The sequence below is a fragment of the Acipenser ruthenus genome, chromosome 43, assembly GCF_902713425.1.
Source record: "Acipenser ruthenus chromosome 43, fAciRut3.2 maternal haplotype, whole genome shotgun sequence".
NCBI lineage: Eukaryota > Metazoa > Chordata > Actinopteri > Acipenseriformes > Acipenseridae > Acipenser > Acipenser ruthenus.
This window is the reverse complement of record NC_081231.1, coordinates 2,070,227-2,092,248: the sequence shown is the minus strand read 5'-3', so window position 1 is coordinate 2,092,248 and position 22,022 is coordinate 2,070,227. Positions and strand designations below refer to the sequence as shown.

Genomic DNA, 22,022 nt, shown 5'->3' with positions numbered 1-22,022 from the left:
GAGAGTCATTGACAATGCTGTTCTCATACCTGAATCTCCCACTCCCCAATGCAAATGCTTCATTGTTGGAGGCCTGTGGCTCTTCTCAAAAGCAGGGTGGCTCCCAAGTGAATATTCAGTAGCTGTGCCAGCAGGATAATAAGGAAAGCTGAGCCCAAACCATGGGGCTGAACACAGGGGTCCTTCTGGGAGACAGCACTAGGGGAGGGGTCCTGCTGACAGAGACACACCTGCACTGGGACACTGGCACTAAGCAGCTTGCGAGCTGTAACTTTTGCATAAATCTCTAAATGGAAACGGTAAAATGGTGACAGGCATTGATACAGAACTGGTGTGCAGCAAAGGTAATTGCGTCCTAAAGCTGAGGGAACACAAAGCCACTTTGTGGCTTGGAACTTGGTTTCAGGAGACAAAGTTTCAGCAAGTTGACAGCACAGTAATTTATTGTACAAAAAGAAAATAAATAAACTTGTTTTAATGTTCTGTTTTAACTTCCTGGACCATGGCTATTTAATTTTGTATTTATTTTTTGGAATTTAATTTATGTTGGAAGCCAAAGTAGCCTTTTTAAGTTCCACAAGTCCCTTGTGTTTTGATTAATTCATTTTTATCACTAAAACACAATGTTTAATTTTTAAATGATTGTGTTATTATATACTTATTTTTAACCTCTTCAGAGTTTCTACAGCTTCAATGAATTGAAGAAATAAAATGTCCCGTTTTTTCTCTCTGGATATCTGTTAACTCTAGATTAGTGAGTGATACTCATTTTGGGAGAATTAGAAGCTCACAGTTGGTGGTGTCTAATTAAAGAATGACTCGCATCCTCGTTAAGATTATCTGCAAACGAGCACAGCTGGCCTACACATTTATTTGCTTATTTATTCCAGGGAGAACTTGCTTTCACTTTTCAATTTCTTTCAGACTCTAAAGGAATTCTGTTCAGTCACACTTTAATGGGCAGTTTAGATTTCTCACAACTAGCTTACTGACATGTGAACGTATATATTGTGATTTTTATTATTAATGGGCATTTTAATTAGAACATAAAATTGGGAGGGAAAAACAAAAAATGGACCATTGAAATTAGAGTATTTTTTTATTGGAATCAAAAAACATACTTCAAGTGAATTCTGTATGCTTGCCCTTTCGGAATACACATTGTCTATTAGACCCAGTCAACGAACCAGCAAAGTGTGGTCTTTAAGAGCTAGACTTACTACTGAAAGGCCATTCCTTCTAACAAATGCATTAGAACACCTCAAGATTTGTCGTTGTATATCCTGTTGATATACCTCCCTGCATGAAAACCTCTGGGTGTGAGAATCAGTGTTATAGAAGCAATAGGCACTCGTGTGTGAACTTTGTGCTTTTAATTAGGCATCTTAAACAACTTCTAAAATGCATTTGACCATGTGTGGCTCTGTGTTCCTTTTCTCGTACTATTTCAAATTAATTGCATGTGTGGCCTATTAAAGTCATCAATTAAATTAGATAATCGCTAATTTGCCTATTTTGACAACTTTTACAAGATTTCCAGTTCCAGTGGCTTGACTTCATCTGCGCAACAAATCACAACTACAGAAGCAATGGGGTGTTCTGATACAGAAGCAACGGGGTGTTCTCATAAATGTGCTCACTGCTGTATTTATGATCTCTGCTATGTTAAATGTAAAAACTGCTCAAATGTTCTTTGCTTAATACAAATATTTAAAACAATGCTTATTGAAACTCAGGGTAACTGTCTGAGTAATTTCCAGTGCCTCAGTATTTGCATTCTAATAGTCAGTCTTCTATTTACTAAGCTCCCCTCAAAGTTTTTAATTAGAGTCCTGATTCTACAGCCACTGTATTGACAAGCTTGTCGGAAGGTTGCGTATTCACAGATCTTTTCCAATGGTTAGCTTGCATGCAGCCACTACTCAAAGCATTGGGTAATGAGACTGCCATTCAGCAAACGCAGGACCTTCCCATTAACCAACACTGCGGGTCATTCAACACTAATGACTCTCACACAAAGTAAAGCACGGGGTTGCATCATAACCCCCTGGAGTGCATAAACTAAAGATGGAAAGCAGATCTGTTTTTCTATGGAGTACATATCTACTATATACTAGAGTAGGCAACCTGGGCACTTCCAATGCATTCCATTGCAGGACTTTGTTCCAACAGAGGTCAATTAGACAATGAAGGATCTGGTTGGAACAAAGTCCTGGAATGGAATGGACTGGACGTGCCAAGGTTGCCTACCCCTGATATATAAACTTAGAATTGCGTTCCCAATTGTACTATGCATTTACCGTAGTTTACCATGTGATTTATTTATTTATTTATGTGTATATGCTTTACCATACCTTTCTGTGCTTTACAATGCTTACTTCTGCTTTTGCATGCTTTCACTGTGCTTTATTAGACTTTGCTGTGCTTTTACTTTGGGGCAGTTTTATATATAGACAATTACTAATTTGCCTAGTTTGACAATTTTTCCAGTTCCAAGATTTTCAGTTCCAGTGGTTTGAGTTCATCTGCACAACAAATTAACACAACAGAAGCAATGAGGTGTTCGAATAAATGTGCACACCACTGTACATACACAACAAAATAAGAAAATATGCGAACGAGAGGAGGCGATTCGGTCAGTCTGTGTTCGTCCAGTTCCTAGAAATTGATTAATCTTAAAACTTTGCAAAGTTGAGTCTTAATGGATCCCAGTGATTCTGCCTCAACAACATGACTAAGTACAAATTCCATCCCTTCCCCACTCTCTGTGTGAAGAAATGTCTCCTTCCCTCTGTCAACTTAATTTCCAATTGGATCCTCTGGTTCTGGTTGGATTATCTATGCCAACTACTTTTAAGATTTGTATCTAGTCACGATGAGCAAGTGAATGGGATATTTGATTATATTAATGTGCATTCGAATGTTGACCTGCAAAACCTGTTAGTAACTGGTCTTGCAGAATGAACAATTATTTCTCCAGTCCCTCTAGTTAAGCTAAGCCTAACAAACAGATCAAGCCAATGTGACTTCACTAGAGCCCCTGCTGAGGAGCTAATGACCGGGAGAGGTAATCCCTGTGCCTCCTCCCACAGGGCAATCAGGAGAGCTAATGGGACCTCTTATATAAATACAGGTAGTGAGGAGGGACGTATCATCATTATTTTATAGGACAGGACAGAGTTCCTCTGTAGCTAACTCTGGGCAACAAGACTTTGGAATTCCTTGGAGAAACTTGGCTTAGCCTTTCAAAGAAAACGTGCTTAACCATATCACCTTTTTCACGAGAAAGCCTTTTTGTTTTAGATTGTAACGGCTTGGACTTTAAGGGCCAGGATTATCGTTCGGCGCGAACAAAAGGACATAGATTTTTTAAGAAAATTGGATTCCAAAGCAGGATCGCTCCTGTCTTCTTAAAACCGCTTTGGAAAATGAGTAACTGATGAGTTAAGATTATTATTTTTTTTTTTTTTAGCATACAGACAGTTTTATTTTGTTTGCTCAGTTTCGGAGCTATGTTCCCCCTCCCTGGTTTACCCATCTTCACCCCTGACCAGGTGGCTCGGGTCTGTGAGAATCTCGAGGAGACAGGAGATATTGAGCGCTTGGGGCGGTTCCTCTGGTCTCTGCCCACGCCCGTGCCAGGCTCTGCCAGCGATGCCCTGAACCGCCACGAGTCAGTCATGCGTGCTCGGGCGCTGGTGGCTTTTCATAGTGGCAATTTTGAAGCTCTGTACCAGATTCTGCAGAACCACCGCTTCACCCGAGATTCCCACGGCAAGCTGCAGGCCCTGTGGCTGGACGCCCACTACCGAGAGGCTGAGAGACTCAGAGGGCGCCCCCTAGGGCCCGTAGAGAAGTACCGCATCCGCAAGAAGTTCCCTCTGCCCCACACCATCTGGGACGGAGAACAGAAGACTCACTGCTTCAAGGTAAAGCCAGTTCTCCATTTTTAGGTCCCCTTTATAAAAGTTACTACGCATTTACCATACAGCTATGGCCAAAAGTGTTGCATCACCTAGAATTTTTAGGATTGAAATATAATAAAAATAAAAAATAAACTATATGAAAATAATCTAAATCGTATTTAACATCATGAAATCAAAGAAACTGCAAAATGATATCGTGTTGGCTTGCCATGTTTTTTTTTAATATGCTTTGTCATACCTGTGGGTGTGAGAATTTAAATTGTTGGTCAGTAACCCGTGTGTGAAAATGTTAGACCTCTGTGCTTTAATTAGGCATCTTAAACAACTTTTAAAGTCTCGTGCATTTTACCATGTGTGGCTCTGTGTTCCTTTTCTCTTATAAATGAATTGCATGTGTGGCTTATTAAAGTCATCAATTAAATTAGACATAATCACTAATTTGCCTATTTTGCCAGATTTTTAGCTCCAGTGGTTTGATTTCATCTGCGCAACAAATCAGAACTACAGAAGCAATCGGGTGTTCTAATACAGAAGCAACGGGGTGTTTATTATTATTATTATTATTATTATTATTATTATTATTATTATTATTATTATTTCTTAGCAGACGCCCTTATCCAGGGCGACTTAGTCATAAACAAAAATACATTTCAAGAATCACAGTACAAGTATTAATACAATTAAGAGCAAGATAAATACAATGACTTTGGTTCTAGGAAGTACAAGTATGACAAAATACGATTCAAAAACGGAGCAGATAACAGTGTCAGTGATAGTTACATCAGGATATAATTAAATACAAAATACTACAGATTAAATAACACTTGACAGATTACAGAACTCTAAAGTATAGGATTACATGCAAAAAAAAATTATGGTTTAAGACAATTTGCATCTACAATGATATGATAATAGTGCAAGGATAGCGCATCAGCTGAGGATCCAGTAACGTGGTGCTCAGGTCAGGCAAGTCCAGTGCAGTCTAGTTCATAGACATTTTATTCACTATATAATTGGGCTTCCTGCATGAATGCTGTGTCCAGTCTGCTCACCTCACTGAAAAAATACACCACTGCACTCGAGAAACTACAGAGAACTAGGCTGATCCCAGGACTCAATGCGCTATGAGGACAGGTAGAAGTCTTCAAAGACACTGGGGAAAAAAAAACTAGCTGAAACGTTTGTCTAAGAATGTAGTAAGTTTCTTTTTGTATTCCCATATTACAGTAGTCTGTTTCATAACCCTTTTGTACAATAAGTTTTTGAATGTGTCACACACTGCCCTCTTGTGGTACTGCCGGTAATTGCAGGTGGAGCTGGCGTGCTTTACCAGTTCTCATCACCTGATACCCGGAGCTCCCTAAGCTTCTTTACCAATTGATACCAATGTGTCGCTGGCTTAGAATGATCCACAAACACCGCTTAATATGAAAGCAGATTACTCCCTGTGGCAGCTTTAGCTGGTCTCAGTAGATTAAAACATTATGATTATGTGACTTCAGAGAAAGAGAATTCAATTAAGGGTATGACTGCTATGATAGTCGCCAGTTTGAAAAAAATAAATAAATTGCTGCTAACAAAAGCTGAATTGGTTATTGACAGGAAAGAAGCCAGTGAATGAGGTGGGGTAAATTTCACCCTCCAGGTAACACGGGAAGTGCAAGAGTCTAAAAACATGGCTTGTAAACAGAGATTTCTTTAACTTACCAGATAACAAGTTTTAAAATGTTGTTCTTTCGAAACTGCACATTCAAGACCTATCTAGTGAATGGATGTGCCTGGCGGAGAGCGTGTATGGAGCTGTTGTGTTAAGTGCTGTCTTGCATCATGTATTTGATAATGTCTGGCGCTCTATTTGTGAAGGTTACGGAACGCTTTGCTGTTTGCACGCTGTATTTTAAACTGCTTAGGATTTATTTATTTATGTCTTGAAATATCATTTATATGCTAATGGATTGCAACCACAACCTAAGAGATTAGTCAACGAGCAGTGTCTGAGGTGGACTGTCACTTTTCTATTTGACTCCCAGTTTAAATGCATGTCACATTGTTATAAAAAAAAAATGCTACTACTAGAAACTTGCACATTAGCACTTCCTGTGCTGTAGGTCATTGTATCCTGGTATTTTCCAGAGCGTTACAGTGGCATTGATTTATCTGATTCATTCAAAGAAGATATTCAAAGTTATGACAGCAACTCCTATTGTTTGTGTGTTTTATAGGAGCGAACTCGGAGTATGCTGAGGGAATGGTACCTGCAGGACCCCTACCCCAACCCCTCCCGAAAACGGCACCTCGCCCAGGCCACCGGCCTCACCCCCACACAGGTGGGCAACTGGTTCAAGAACCGACGGCAACGAGATCGCGCAGCTTCAGCTAAAAACAGGCAAGTGGATTGAAACCTCGCATTGCTCTCCCTCTTTCTGCCATTAACAGCTTGTTACACCAAAATGCACTCGAGCGACGTGCACTGTAGATGCTTGATTTTTACATTCTCAAATGTAAATGTCGGTGGCAGTGTTTACGCAGAGCTTTTCCATGTTAACACAACAGCAACGCCTACAGCAGTGTGCAAATTTATTCTAACACCCCGTTGCTTCTGTAGTTGTGATTTGTTGTGCAGATGAAATCAAACCGCTGTGACTGAAAATCTTGGAAAATTGTAAAAATAGGCTAATTTAATATTGATCTAATTTAATTGATGATGCATGCAACGAGTCAACGGTAAAATGCATGAGACTTTTTAGAAGTTGTTTAAGATGCCGAATTAAACCACAAAGTGGTCTAACATTTTCACACGAGTGCCTATTGTTTCTGTATCGCTGATTACTGAGTGGAAATTGAAATTCTTACACCCTGAGGTTTTCATGTAGGCAGGTATATAATGGATATGAATGACAAAGATGCCTATTTGTTTTGCATGTGAAGATTTGGGGTAATTAATATGAACCCCTCTCTCTGGTTCCCAGGTTGCAGCAGGACTCCAGCCTCCTGTCCTCTGGTTCCCAGGACTGTCACCCCCACCTCCAGCAGGGGTCCCCCCCTCAGCCAGGGAGCCCCGAGACCAGCGACTGCAGCACCGGCACAGAGCAGCGTGAGACCTCCACCCCCAACATCTCTGTGTGCAGCGACAGCGACTTCGACCCCTGAGACCCCCGGACCGCCAGGACCGGCATTGGAAAGGGGCGGTGAATGAGACTTCATACAGTGTGGCTCACAGGACAGCTCTTTCTCTGCAGCCCAGCCTCGGACTGGAAAGTGCAGCACATTCTACATCTCTTGACGGTGGAATGAAATGTTATGTTGAGGAAGCACCTGCCGATCGATCTCCTCCACTGTGACTGAAACGGGCTTGAAACAAGGAAGCTGCTTCTGTAAATCAGTCATGTGAGGGAACCCTTGTAAAAGTTTCCCATGGTAAAAGTTTGATAAAGCACAGTGAAAGTATGGTACAGCACAGGTAAGCATTGTAAAGCACAGAGAGGTAAGGTAAAGCATAGGTAAGCATTTTAATGGCACAGAGAGGTATGGTAAAGCATAGACAAGCATTGTAAAGCACAGAGAGGTCTGGTAAAGCACAGGGAAGCATTGTAAAGCACAGAGAGGTCTGGTAAAGCATAGACAAGCATTGTAAAGCACAGAGAGGTAAGGTAAAGCATAAGCAAGCATTGTAAAGCACAGAGAGGTATGATAAAACATATTAAGAAACATGGCAAACCATGGTACGTTATGCTAAATGTATACTATAACCTTGGGTAAAGCTTACTGTGGTAAACTTTTACAAGGGACAGCCCGTTTACAGGGCTGCAGTTTCTTTTTCCAGGAAAAGACTCCATTGTGGCTCAAACAAAGGAGTCGACCCCCTGTGTAAACTATACACCAGAAGAGCCAAGATGGCTGACATAAGGCTGCAGTTTTTTCTTCCAGAAGAGCTGTTCACTGCTCTACCAGCTTCTAGTCCAGGGCTTCCCAACCCTGGTCCTGGGGGACCCCCTGTGTCTTCTGGTTTTCATTCCAACTGAGCTCTCAATTACTTAACTAAACCCTTACTTGAACTAATAAATTGCTTAATTAGACCTTTTTAATTGTTCTCATCTCCTAAAAAGTTGCAGATTTCAAGTTACTTTTGACATTTTATAGTTAACTTGAAATCTCCAACTGTTTAAAAGCTGAAAACAATTAAACCGGTCTAATTACGCTAATGATAGTTCAATTAAGGGTTCAATTAAGTAATGGAGAACACAGTTGGAATGAAAACCAGAAGACACAGGGGGCATGAACTGACCGGACATGTTGGCTATCTGGTTAATGCAGGTTTAACTACTCAAGTATCAGGTGACACAACAGTCATGCTTTTGATTTATTAATGACCCTGTGCCTTTTAAGGACAGGGAGTGGGCATGGCTAACTGGTCACATGGCTGTCCATCAAAATGACTGACACGCTTACCTCCTAACGGAACACGCCTCCATAGATTTTTTTGGAGGACAAAAAAAAATAAAAAATGCAACCATTTTTTTTCTTTTTTGTATATATCTATTGTAAATACTTAAAATAAATGAATTATTTTTATCCAAAATTGTGCATGGAGTTATTTAATTTGCCACTAATGTTAAAAGGTGAAGTCATACAAAACTACTTTTATTGTAAGATTCAATAAAATACAAAACCGTATATTATACACAGTAGACCCTGACATTGATGCGATACAGCCCTCTGAAATGTCTTTATAATATATAGCACTAGACCCTGATATTGATGCAATCCAGCCCTCTGAAATGTCTTTATAATATATAGCACTAGACCCTGATATTGATGCGATACAGCCCTCTGAAATGTCTTTATAATATATAGCACTAGACCCTGATATTGATGCGATCCAGCCCTCTGAAATGTCTTTATAATATACAGCACTAGACCCTGATATTGATGCGATCCAGCCCTCTGAAATGTCTTTATAATATATAGCACTAGACCCTGATATTGATGCGATCCAGCCCTCTGAAATGTCTTTATAATATACAGCGCTAGACCCTGATATCGATGCGATCCAGCCCTCTGAAATGTCTTTATAATATATAGCACTAGACCCTGGTATTGATGTGATACAGCCATCTGAAATGTCTATAATACATAACAGAACCTGATAGTGATGTGATAGACTCTTGTAAGATAGACAGCGCCATCTAGTGATCAGACACTGCAGAACAAGTTTCCTTTGGTTTAGTTTGCAATACTTGTGTCCACTAGATGGTGCTGGCACTAACTTATATAAATGTGCTCATCTAGCCTATGTTACAGATGTCTATGGCAGGCAACTAGAACTGAAGAACAGATCTAAACTCCTAGCCAAAGCAACACAGGCTTATGAAGAAATAAAGACACAACATTTGGTGTTTTTTTTTTTTTTTTTTTTTTAAAGAAATCCAAGCTATTTAAAAGATAGGAAAAAATCTAACAAGCTATTTTGAGCTTGGGGGCAGGGAATTACCAGTATACAAAATGAACAGCATACAGTGCAGCGTGATTGAATAGCGACTCTCAGAATAATGAGCTAATAATCTGACTAGATTCTTTTAAATAAAAAACAAAACAAAAACATGGCTCATTTGTACAGAACAAAACCCTTTTTGGCTTCGGTCGCCCCATTTCTATGTGTTTCCACACAGACTGCCGCCTTCCTGGTTTTTAGTTCATGTTGTATTGTCTGGATTCTCTGGGCTGTGGTCACTGCCTGTCCTGTGAATCACACTAAAGCACTGTGCCAGAGTACCGCTTGTATCCAGTTAGTGTTTCCATGTGTCTCCTCCAGTCGGACTGCAATGTCGTGTTTCTTTCTTCTACTCTCTGTCCCCTGCGTTGGAGAAGCACAGCCGCAGGGTGTAGGGAACTTTCTGATCTGCAAAACACCCAGGCTTTTGTTAAACTATAAACCACATATGAAAACTACTGAGAAATACAGTTTGGACGTGATTTCATGTGTCCATTATATTCAGGGTTTAATACGAGATCATGTTTATTTTTAAGTGATGTCGTGTTTTATTACTGGTGATGCAATTTGAAATAAATCCCCAAATAGACTGAACTGAGCATCGTGCTTCCTCAGCAGGTCTCACCGTCCCGTGCTTTAATCACACAGGTTTTTAAAAACTTTTTTTTTTTATCAATGCTTGTTTTAGGGTCCCAGCGATCTCCCCAAATACAATAGTGTCACAAGAACAATTAAACACTTCAACCAATTTTTACACGTGTGTTCATTATCACCAGTACCAGCACTCCAGATAAGGTTTGGGTTCACCTGAGTAATTTACTTTCCAATTTAGTCAATTTAGTGTGAATAAAATGTATTTTGAGTGAGTAAAATGCAACATTACCTTGAAGTCACTTTCAATAAATACTGGACATACTTTAATGCTAACTTATGGGGTGCGCATGAACTACAGCCTTATAGTTTAACTGTAATGTTACTTTGAACTACTGTGCAAAACTTGCAATAAAAACAGAAATAACAATTCTTCTTTACTTTTATTGACCACAAACAATAAGGCTGTGAAGCAAATAAACACAGACTTTTTGATCGCGTGTTTCTAGCGATTACCAGGGCAGGCTACAATTAGCTGTCCCAGGCATTCTGTAGCTACCACACGGAGTATACAGCTAGGACCATACATTCTGCATCACCTAGAATTTTAGAATTGAGACATTTAAAAAAAAATCACAATCTTCAAACAGAAGCTCGCATGTAAAAAGTTGCATGGAAAATTTATGTAAGAACTAGGCGTGCCGACTCTCATCCCTGGTGCAGCGCATGTTAAATGAGTCGAGTGGAAGAGCAACGCTGGACTGGCTCTTACCTGCTTGTCTCATCAGATGGTGGTTCAGCACCACTAGAGCCTCCATTGCTTTAGGGATGGAGTCCCACTCGATCAGCCCAGAACTGCTCTTATCTGTCAGGAGATACAGATACCAGACATTGAGATGTAGTCTGTCTGTGTGTCACACTTCACAGCTTAGCATATACCTCTTGTACCGAGTAGTAGGGGTTGCACCAAAAGAGGACCATGGCACTTAATGGGTTAATAGTTTAACAAATAATTTCCGAGTCGTTTTAAAATGTAGCACAGTGTTACGAAACAGTAGGTTCAGAAGTAGAGCACCAGGCATTATCATATATATTCTAACTCCATCAATTTGACTATTTGTACCTCAACCATTTGACTCTTGTGTCGTTTTACACATGGCACAGCAGTGGCCAAAAGTTTTGCAAAACACAGAATTTTAGATTGAGACACAGTGGGGAAAAAAAAAAAAAAAAATATGAACATAATTTAGATATTTTAATTTAACATCATGTAATCAAAGAAACTACAAAATTATATTGCAAGTGTCTACCGGAAGTCATAATAACAGTACAGTATTTCATGTTAGATTTTTCAATTTGTCAGTTTTTCGTGAAGTATATGGAAAACTACAAAGCGGTGTGGAATTCAATATGTTAACCTGACATTATTCAGCAGGTTTCATTTGACTTTATGGAGCAAAATTAGTGAATTCTATATAAAGCTACCAACTGTCCCAATTTTCCCGGGACAGCCCCCTTTTTAGTTTCTATAGGGTGATGCAACACTTTTGGCCACAGCTGAAATTCTATTAGCTTTGCTTGATTCTACTAAGGTTGGTACCTCGTGCAGAATAAAGCCTGTAGCGTTTTTAACCTCAGAAATCCTCAGGGTGAGCGCATTACTGGCTGGGTAAGGCAGTAAGTAAGGGTTATTGTGATTTATAAATAAATAAATACTCACTTTTTGGAGGGAAAATCTTACAAGAGCAGAAACTGGGCAGTTTCAGTGAATCACAGACCTAGAAGGAAATAGATCCACACATTATTGAACCAATTAGACACCTCTCTGCTCTCAAACATGAACTCGCTGTCCACAGTGATCCCAGGTAGGATCACCAGAGCTTCAGAGTGAAAAACTGGGACGTTTGCATTTCTTCTTCTTCAATTCATCGATGCCGTTAAAATAATGTATATAATACTAACACAATCATTGGGTGTATTTATTGTGTGTTTGTAAGTATTCAGTCGCTGCCTCTAATCAAGTTGAGAGTGGATTTCTCCCACACTATCAGCTTGCTTAGGTGGAGCAACCGAACACTTACAAACACACAAAAGAAAATTCATGCTTCTATTGTCATCTGACCAAAACATGTCAAATGTACAAGAAGTCAGGTTAGAAACAAATAGATCAGCTGTCTGTTCCCCTTTAAACATGGGATAATGTGAACGCCATAGCAAAACCGGGACAATTTCAAAATGTTTCTGACCGGGACAAAAAAAACAAGGCTGAAAAATGGGACAAACCCAGTTTTCCAGGGACGTCTGGTAACCCCAGTTGCAGTATTAATTATTGTTTGTTTAATTAATTAATTAATTAGTCAGTTAGCAAAAGCTTTTATCCAAAGTGAGTTACAGAGACTAGGGGGTGAACTATGCATCTTACAATAAGACCTAGGTTTTACGTGTCATCTGAAGGACAAGGAGGTTAAGAGACTTGCTCAGGGTCACACACAGTGAATCAGTGGCTGAGCTGCGACTGTACTGGGAACCTCAGGTAACAACCCCCTTTCTTTAACCACTGGACCACCAAGCCACCAATGTACCTCCTCGAAGTTGTCTGCAGTGACCTCTGGTGGGGCGCTGAAGAAGTGCAGGGTGCGGGAGGGGTGTTGAAAGCGGTTCTTGGCAGTCTTCTCCTGGCTGGTGAAGCGGTTGTTTTTGCTCATGTAGAAGTCCTTGTAACTGCTTGAGCCGTCATCCAGCTCGAAGGACCTTCCTGGAATGATCTCGGGCTGTTTGGAGACGCTACGGAAGGAAGATCCGCAGAATACAGTGTTGTTTTATGAGCCCAGTATTATTTACCCTGCTCTGCGGCTTTAGTCAAAATGACTAACAGCATTGTCTAGGGCAAAGCATATTGAAAGAAAACTAGTAAAATAAGGTCAATGTAAAGTATAACTACTGGGAAAGCATGGGGCAGAACTGCAAAGTCACCATGCACATTGACTGGGGTCAACTTTTATAAGTGACGTTCAGTAAAGAATTGTCTCCCAGACTCACAGTATTATTTTTGGGTTGTTTCTTGCCTACATCTCTGGTCACGTGGTTGCTGTTAATAACTTTATAAAAGGAGTCTTGTAAACTTTGCTTTTTTGTGGCGTTCCTGTGAAATGTCACTAAAAAGCAATGATTTGTGTGTGGGGGGGATTTTGGAAAAACAATGCTCTATATTTCTTATCTGCTTCCGTCATGTTCGGTCAGTTGCCACTAGATGGCGATGTAACAGGTGCTGGGCTGTGTTGTGGTTTGCGTGTGGTGTTCTGAAACTCTCAGATCAAGCACTCACCACGCTCCGATCTTGCTGTCGAAGATCACACTGTTGTTGAGATGCATCACAGCCCGCTCTACTGCGTATTCATCCCCCATCTGGACCATAGCTACACCCGGCTTATTCCTCAGAAACTTCACCTGAAAAACAGGTCCTGGAATCAGTCAAAACATCCCACAGACAGATAATAAATTGGTCAATAGGGTGTAGGGCTACTATGGGTTGCCAGACAGGGCTGGCTCTGTACTGATCTGTTAAAGGCACGACCGTGTGATTACTGCAGTGAAACGGGAGAGTTACAGGTTCAATTACAAAAGCTGCTGAGATGGGCTGCATGGCCAAAAGTTTTGCATCACCTAGAATTTTAGGACTGAGACATAATTTAAAATCGATATGAACATAATTTAGATATTTTCTGTAACAGCGTGTAAAGCGAATAAACTACAAAATGATATCGTTACCGGAAGTCATAATGGCAGTACAGTAGTATTTCATGTTAGATTACGAAATGACGGCTTTTTGTTAAGTATATGGGAAAAACTACAAAGCGGCGTGTAATTCAATATGTTAACGTAACATTATTCAGCAGGTTTCATTCGACTTTATGAAGCAAAATGTATTCTGTAGAGTGATGCAAAACCTTTGGCCAGAGCTGTATATGAGTCCCACTGGTGTTTCCCCTCCAGCCTGTGTGATGAATCTCTCCTGTGTGATGAATCTCCCCTGTGTGATCAATCTCTCCTGTGTGATCAATCTCTCCTGTGTGATGAATCACCCCTGTGTGATGAATCTCCCGTGTGATGAATCTCTCCTGTGTGATCAATCTCTCCTGTGTGATGAATCACCCCTGTGTGATGAATCTCCCGTGTGATGAATCTCTCCTGTGTGATCAATCTCTCCTGTGTGATCAATCTCTCCTGTGTGATCAATCTCCCCTGTGTGATCAATCTCTCCTGTGTGATCAATCTCTCCTTTATGATCAATCTCTCCTGTATGATGAATCTCCCGTGTTCTCACCAGCTCCACGTTGCCGAAGACACACAGCAGGTTGAAGACTCTCTCACAGTTGAACTGGCTGGGCTCCAAGCCGTGCAGCATGAGGACCCTGCCGAGGGCCGGGGGGGGCGGGGGGCCATGGGAGGGGGGGCGGTGCGGCATGGGCAGGCTCAGGAGAGACGGGATGCCAGCTTCAAGCGACTCAGGGTCCCTCATCGACTCTAAAAGGGGTCTGGGGGCGCTGTAATGACCAGGGCGACCTGTGGAAATACATGAGAAAGAGGGATACCGAATAAAAGACAGTAAGTCTCCAACCAAAATTGGAACCACATATCATTTTTATAATAGGTTCCCTACAATATCTGCTAAAACTGCAACTTAGCGAAGGGAAGATCCCAGTAGAGTAATATCATTATTTTATTTGCCAGCCCTTCTTTCATTTAAAAAAAAAATCATAATCCACGTGATTCCTACAGTAGTGTGCAAGTTTATATGAACATCTCAAGATTTGTCATGGATATCCTTTCTATACCTGCCTGCATGAAAACCTCAGGGTGTGAGAATTTCAGTTTCCGCTCAGTAATCAGTGATATTGAAGCAGATACTCGTGTGAAAATGTTGTCACTAAACAGATAAGTGTTAAAGATATGAATTGAATATTCTTACCGTAGACCGCAGCGTGGAAAGCAGAGGGGTGATGGCCAAGCAAGGCGGGCCTGGTCTGTGCTTCTGAAATCACAAACGTCACTGAATTACAGCTCTGTGACTCCAGAACAGGGAATTATTGATAAACTGCGCGTTCATCTTCATGGAGAGGGGAGGGGAACAGATTCGTGATACAGACATCAGCGTTATCCATTACTAATGCTGCAGATTGTGAAACGTCATTTAACAATCAATGCCATTAATCAACTGGGGAAAGTCTTCGGTAATTCAGCAGTGAACCTACAGCTCTGGCCAAATGTTTTGCATCACTCTATAGAATGAACTCATTTGACTTCATAAAGTCGAATGAAACCTGCTGAATAATGTCATGTTAACATATTTAATAACATATCGCTTTGTAGTTTTCCATATACTGGAAAAACTGGACATTTTGCAATCTAAATACTGTACTGCTATTATGGCTTCCGGTAGACTTTTTTGCAATATCATTTTGTAGTTCCTTTGATTACATGATGTTAAATAAAAGATCTCAATAATGTTCATATTTATATATATTTTTAAATGATGTCTCTCAGTCCTGCAAGGCGTTTGTCCATAGCTGTAACTGTAGGTGGAAGGAGAGTTTGACCTGCTTTATAGAAGGGAGGGACGGTGTAATCTCGCGTCTCGCTGTCGTTCTTCAACACGCTGAGTTTCGATGGCTGGGGAGAGAGAGGCAGACTCAATACGAGAGCTTCATTGCAAGCAGCACTGCAGATGCAACGTTACCTTGAAGTCGTGAGCACTTCCAATATATACTGTACACACTTTAATGCTAACTTATAGGGCGTGCATGAACTACAACCTTACATCTGAACTGTAATGTTACTTTGAACTACTGTACAAAAACTCGGTCTTACAATAAAAATAAAAACAACACTTATTCTTACAATATGGGTGTCCGACAAATAAACACAGAAACAGAACATACATATACACACTGCTGTGCAAAAGTCTTAGACATGTTGCATTTTTCTACTCTGATGCATTATGAGCATCAACAATTTACTCAAAGCCTCCACTAGTGTTTTCTACCATTATAACAACCTTGACTTGCATAAAGAAGGAAAAACATTGAGTGAAATAGCTCCCATCGCTCGATTTTCAAGGTGTGGTATCCGAAGCATAATCAACAAGCACAGAGAAACATCATCTGCAAGGACTGGAAGACCCAAAAAGCTGTCTAACAAGGATGAGCGATACTTGAAGATAATAGCCTTAAGGAATAGAAAGAAGACAAGCATTGACAACGTTGTTCCATAGTCCAATTTCTGTGTTCTTGTGCATATTTTACCCTTTTAGTCTTGTTCCCCTTTCTTAACAGAGGTATTCTTACTGCAACACATCCTTTAAGTCCTGACTTCAAGAGTGACCATCATACTGTTGATTTGCAACTCTTTCCAAACACTGAATATTGTATTTATTATATAGATTCCAAAAAATCGTTTGACAGTTTGGTTGTTCTTCTCATGTGATATCTGATTAATAAAGTGGTTGTGGATTGCTCCTGTAGTCGGAGCTCCCTGTGTGAGTGCCACGGCCCGCGCTTGTACAGTGTGCTGCTGGTACCTTAGCAAACTCGATCCGCAGTGAACAGCAGCCCGAGAAGAGTTCTGCTCCTTGCAGAACCGCTCTCACCGCCTGGGCCGTCTCCACACAGTCAAACCTGCAGACAGCTGTTAAGAAGAACCTGAAACCCGGCTTGGTTTCCAATCAGGGTTAGAAACTCACACTAGCCCTGCTGCTGCTGCACCCAGTCCTGGGGTTCAGAACTCCCCTCAATGAAGTCTATTATGATTATTAATATTGAAATGATCAGGAGCCAGGAGTTTGAGCAGGGTTAGAAACTCACACTAGCCCTGCTGCTGCTGCTGCTGCACCCAGTCCTGGGGTTCAGAGCTCCCCTCAATGAAGTCTAGTATGATTATTAATATTGAAATGATCAGGAGCCAGGAGTTTGAGCAGGGTTAGAAACTCACACTAGCCCTGCTGCTGCTGCTGCACCCAGTCCTGGGGTTCAGAACTCCCCTCAATGAAGTCTAGTATTATTATTATTAATATTGAAATGATCAGGAGCCAGGAGTTTGAGCAGGGTTAGAAACTCACACTAGCCCTGCTGCTGCTGGTGCTGCTGCACCCAGTCCTGGGGTTCAGAACTCCTCTCAATAAAAAGCTGTCCTCTGATTCGCACATTTTCTCACACAACTTATTAAACAGATATAAAACAGAAAGGGAAATGGACTGTGTTTGTAAAGGATATTCCACCATGGCTTGGAGACCGTTTCTTCGGAATATAACAATCCTCAAGACTTCACCGTAAGGACAGCAGATCAGATACAACATGTCCTGAAAAATAAAAACCACTATCACTGCATGGATAGATCAGCCCATAGCAGGGATGGAAGCAAGACTCCCGTTGCATAGCAGTGCGATCCATTCCTGGTTTTACTGTGTTTAATAAGACACACTGGAACTTGTTACCTTACACTGTGGCTGACCAAGCTCGTAGTAAAACCTGGAATGGGTGAATCTGCTATGCAACAGGAGTCTTATTTCCATCCCTGGTATAGCAGTAAATCATTTCTGAAGGAGCAGGATTGCACTAACAAACTTCTAGTGCAAATGTGTAGTCCTTTTGAAGGGATTTTAAAAAAAAGCCCAGCATTGATGAGATGTGGACAGGGGCTGCAGTCTGCAGGCACTCACAGTGGTGACGGGGTAGAGTGGGTTCAGCACAGTGAACAGCAGGACGTGGTTGGGCTCTCTCCCGCTCTCCGCCCTCTCGTTGATCTGGCTGCTGGTGGAGAAGCTCAGGAAGACCAGCTGTCCAGAGATTGTGACCTCTGACTCCACACAGTCCTCCGCGGCCGACAAGCTCTCAAACTCCACCAGGGCCTGATTCCTGGGCAGTAGCCGGACATTACTGTAAAGGACGAAACACACTCGCTGTTGACTAGAACCTCAGAGTTATGAACAGCCAACTTCCGAGGTGACCACTCTAGCGAACACCCCACTTTCAGCCGGGAGTGTGCAATCACTCACCCATGCATGCAATGCACAGATAGGCGCTCCTGCAAGAGGCGTGCTGGTCATAGAGAAGCAACATTACTGTGCCAACAAATGTATCCAGACAGAGGTGAGGCCGATTTCAAAGCAAGTACGGGCAATTTTACTGGAAACATTTTAGTTTTAAAGAAAGCAGAGTTTGTTTGTTTTTAAGCCAAAGGAGGCTGAATGACTGAGCAAGCTGTACAAATGCATTCTGTTTAAAAACCAGCAGAACGTTATCCCAGGTTTTCCTGGATGTTTAAATCTGTGTTTTTGCTCCAGTTCCAATTTCAACAGTGAGTTAAATATGTACAGTTCCGGGTTTAAAGTCTGTCAAATCTGAACACTGTGAGTGTTGCATGACTGTGCTGTATCCTTGTTCTCCAGATTGAGGGTGTAGATAGCAGGTGTGAACATTTATTACAACCATTGAAAACTCAGTTTCAGAGTTACAGACATTTCAGAACTTACAAGCTGCTTCCATTCCCAAGGGATCCGGAACTGTGTTAGATTTCTTTCAGAATTACTGTGCAGCGTTTCTCTGCATTCATTGTTGGGTAACACAGCCAGCGTGGACCCGGTTCTACCCGTACCTGACTGCTCCAAAGCCCTGCAGCGCCTCCACCAGCTCCTCCTCCGTGATCGAGTCCAACAGCCCCCTCACGTGGACCACCGGAGACGGGTCCGCTCTGCGATGACCCTCCGCAGAGTCCTGAGGAGAGAATAGAATTGCTAACCAGGACTGTATGTAACAGTTAAGGAATGCAGGATATAAACGCTGTGTTTTAATGCTCTTATAAAAGTCAAGCAAACAGACACACCCATAGCAGCAATGCAATCTGATAGCACCCTGTAACGACACTGCAGTAGCAATAGCGTGATTACAATATGTATTAATCTATTTATATAGGGCGAGGGTTATGGGACGTCCTGGGAAAACTGAAATTCTCACAGTTTTAAGTATTTTTTTTTTTTTTTAATCGCGGTTGGAACAGCGCAGTTGTCAAAACATTCCCTGTGGGAAACACTCTCGTTGATTTACTTTTAAACACGTCACTTGGTTTCACTTTCAGGTAACAATAAATGCTATTTAAACGTTCTAATTATTATAACTTCTAACCCTTGACTAACCATTTTAAATATATAACCGATAACTGTTACAAATTGTTGAATTGTTTCGGTTTTTATATTATATTCACTTTAAAAAAAAAGTACAAAACACTGTAGCAGTGCGCTCAGAAATTTGACAGCAGAGTTATTAGGGTTAACGCCATTCAAAGATAAAACAAACAGATTTGTGGATCATAATTTTTCATAATTCTGATTATGCGCACATCATATGTTTAAATGGCTATTGCGGGTATATGTGTTATATAAAAAAACTGTACATTTAACATGGTTTGATTACATGACAACATAAAGAAAACGATGTTTTGTGATAATCTGCAAGAAATACAGCCGACGTTTCATTTTGTAATGATTGTGATATATTATATACGGTCATTTTACTGCGGGGTTGTTACTGCGTCAGTGAATTGAAGAAAAAAAAAAAAACATGTACATTTTTTAATATTCTAACAGACTTCCCGAGCACTGCGATAGTTACAGTACCTTGCTCAGAGTTGTTCGGCTGTTTTCCTCACTCTCCATCTTCTCAAACTTTGTGCATGCAGATACAGAACTTCAGACTTCTCAACAGGTGGAGGTTCTGAGTAAACACACGTCACGCTGTACGTCACAGCAACTGTAATCAAACACACTGTTGAGCTGGCATTGTTTACTTAAGCGTGCTGAACAGGTTATGCAAATATTGAATGCGGGAGCATTGTTAGAAACTGCAAGGTGGTTCAGAGACTTGTTAAACTACTTGCTAGGGCAATTATTAACTCTGACAAGAATATGAACTGCGGGAAGGGTCTGATTATAGTCAAGGTGCTTCCTTTTACAAAAGCCAGTAATTCAGGGTTTGGAAATAAGGATACATTTCTGGTTTCCACTATGAGTTTAATAATAAGACACATCTGAGCTTGTTGCCTGGAATGTGGCTGATCAAGCTTGCAGTAAACCTGGAATGGGTGAAACTGCTATGCAACATCTTATTTCCATCTCTGTAGTTCTGTTATAGTTCGGACAGCTTCTTCCAGTTTTTAAGTGAAGTCCACCAAGACAGGTCGCATTCTAAAAAATAGGACAGGACCACTGATTTTGTATTTTAAAAAGTTCTTAAAAGCAAACAAACAAATAAAATAAAAACACAGCAAACAACGCGTAAATAAATATAAGGAGTTAACGTGGGAGCAAGCAGTAACTGTAGAATTATGGGTAATCAAGATGTGCAAATGTTAGCTACAAGAGCCAATCAAATCGTGTGAAAGTCGAAAAAATTCACAGCATTTTAAAAGTACAGCAACAACTGCATACATGTTTTGCAGTGTTATATATATATATATATATATATATATATATATAGAGAGAGAGAGAGAGAGAGAGAGAGAGAGAGAGAGAGAGAGAGAGAGAGAGAGAGAGAGAGAGAGAGAGTTTAATATTCGTTCTATTCACATGGTACACACACGTCTCTTCCTCTTATTAGTGCTGCCCCCTGGTGGTCGATTTGAAGTATCCCTTTTAAAGGGAGCGCTAACCAGCCTTTAAAGTTTAAACTACACTTGACGCATTTGTAGAACTAGAAACATGAGCACGGACCCCTATTCCTGGTGCTCAAGAGCTCTGCAGATATGTAGATGTTTCAAATCAAGAATCATGAAGCCTAATCACTCCCTGCCTGCGACGCTGTGACTGCACTAAATCACCTACAGCACAGGAAGTGACGAGGTGCCAGGGTGGTGTAGTGCAAAAATCTTCAGGAAATAAATAAAGAACCGTAATGACGTCATGATAGGGAACGGTAATGACGTCATGACAGGTGAACAGCTGTGTTCCATGGTTCTCAGTCCAGTTCCATTAAAAAGGTGTTGCCTGTAAATGTGTCTGTTTCTGGCTAGATCACACTTCTGCTTGTTCGCATTTCCATTTGAACTTCATGTTTACAAAGCATTTTATCAGCAGTACATTATAACACAGGAATGCTTTGTTTGTGTTCACAGAAAAAAAAAGTCTGTTAATTTGAATTGTTTTGTGATTTTTATTATGGTAATACAGAAAGGTAGTCAATTACATAAAACATTTTTCAATAAAACACTATCATTATCATTATTAAAAAGTGCATACAAATACATATATTATTATTATCATTATTATTATTATTATTATTATTATCATTATTATATGAAACACAATCTGATCAGTAGTAAAAACCATGCATAACAACAAATACGGTCTTGCTGTAAATTTTTAAATATTGAAAAATGATATCCATATCTTCTGTTCTAGACTATTTCTGGTTTAGTCTAGAAAAAAAAACCTGATGGATATCAGATATAAAATAGTTATATCTAATGATTTTTTTTTTGAGCGAGTCCATTTGTTTTGCAAGTATTACAAGTTTATTCGACAGCAAAATGTATATTTTTAATATTGAAACGGATACCTCATCCCGGGGTTAACGGAAGTTCTCAATTTGCATGCTTTAGTTTCATGCAGTTCCTGTTCCACTTCCTCGATTGTTAGGAAAGCAGCTAGAAGGGTAATGAACAAGGTGCCAAAAGGACGGGCGGACTTTCCCAAAGGAAGCCTTCAACCAAAACTGGAACCACATATCATTATAATAGAATTATTTAATTTGCCAGGATCCCTTTATTCAAAACAGACACTGATTTTTAAAAAAAGTAAAAAAAATCACAATCCATGTCTTATCTACAGCAGCGTGCATGTTTATATGAACACCTCAAGATGTGTCGTTCATACCATTTCTATACCTGCCTGCATGGAAACCGCTGGGTGTGAGAATGTACATTTCCTCTTAGTAATCAGTGATATAGAAGCAATAAGCACTCGTGTG

General features: G+C 40.6%; 2 protein-coding genes across 2 annotated transcripts; one reads left to right on the top strand and one right to left on the bottom strand.

The window, feature by feature from the left end:
* The first annotated feature begins 3,165 nt into the window (after window positions 1-3,165).
* LOC117398511 (homeobox protein SIX6) lies at window positions 3,166-7,857 on the top strand. The gene is made up of 3 exons (XM_033997444.3): window positions 3,166-3,929; window positions 6,149-6,312; window positions 6,896-7,857. Exons 1-3 carry the CDS (start codon window positions 3,513-3,515, stop codon window positions 7,074-7,076), a joined length of 762 nt encoding a protein of 253 aa, XP_033853335.2. The 5' UTR covers window positions 3,166-3,512; the 3' UTR covers window positions 7,077-7,857.
* Window positions 7,858-9,327: 1,470 nt separating this feature from the next.
* LOC117967765 (heterogeneous nuclear ribonucleoprotein L-like) lies at window positions 9,328-19,909 on the bottom strand. Its single transcript, XM_059011961.1, has 13 exons — window positions 19,676-19,909; window positions 18,658-18,776; window positions 17,723-17,939; window positions 17,277-17,362; window positions 16,586-16,682; window positions 15,606-15,678; window positions 14,978-15,040; window positions 14,333-14,571; window positions 13,334-13,455; window positions 12,591-12,792; window positions 11,729-11,786; window positions 10,781-10,873; window positions 9,328-9,825 (listed from the first exon to the last, which is right to left on the bottom strand). The coding sequence occupies exons 1-13, from the start codon at window positions 19,712-19,714 to the stop codon at window positions 9,767-9,769; spliced, it is 1,467 nt and encodes a 488-aa protein (XP_058867944.1). The 5' UTR covers window positions 19,715-19,909; the 3' UTR covers window positions 9,328-9,766.
* Window positions 19,910-22,022: the final 2,113 nt, after the last annotated feature.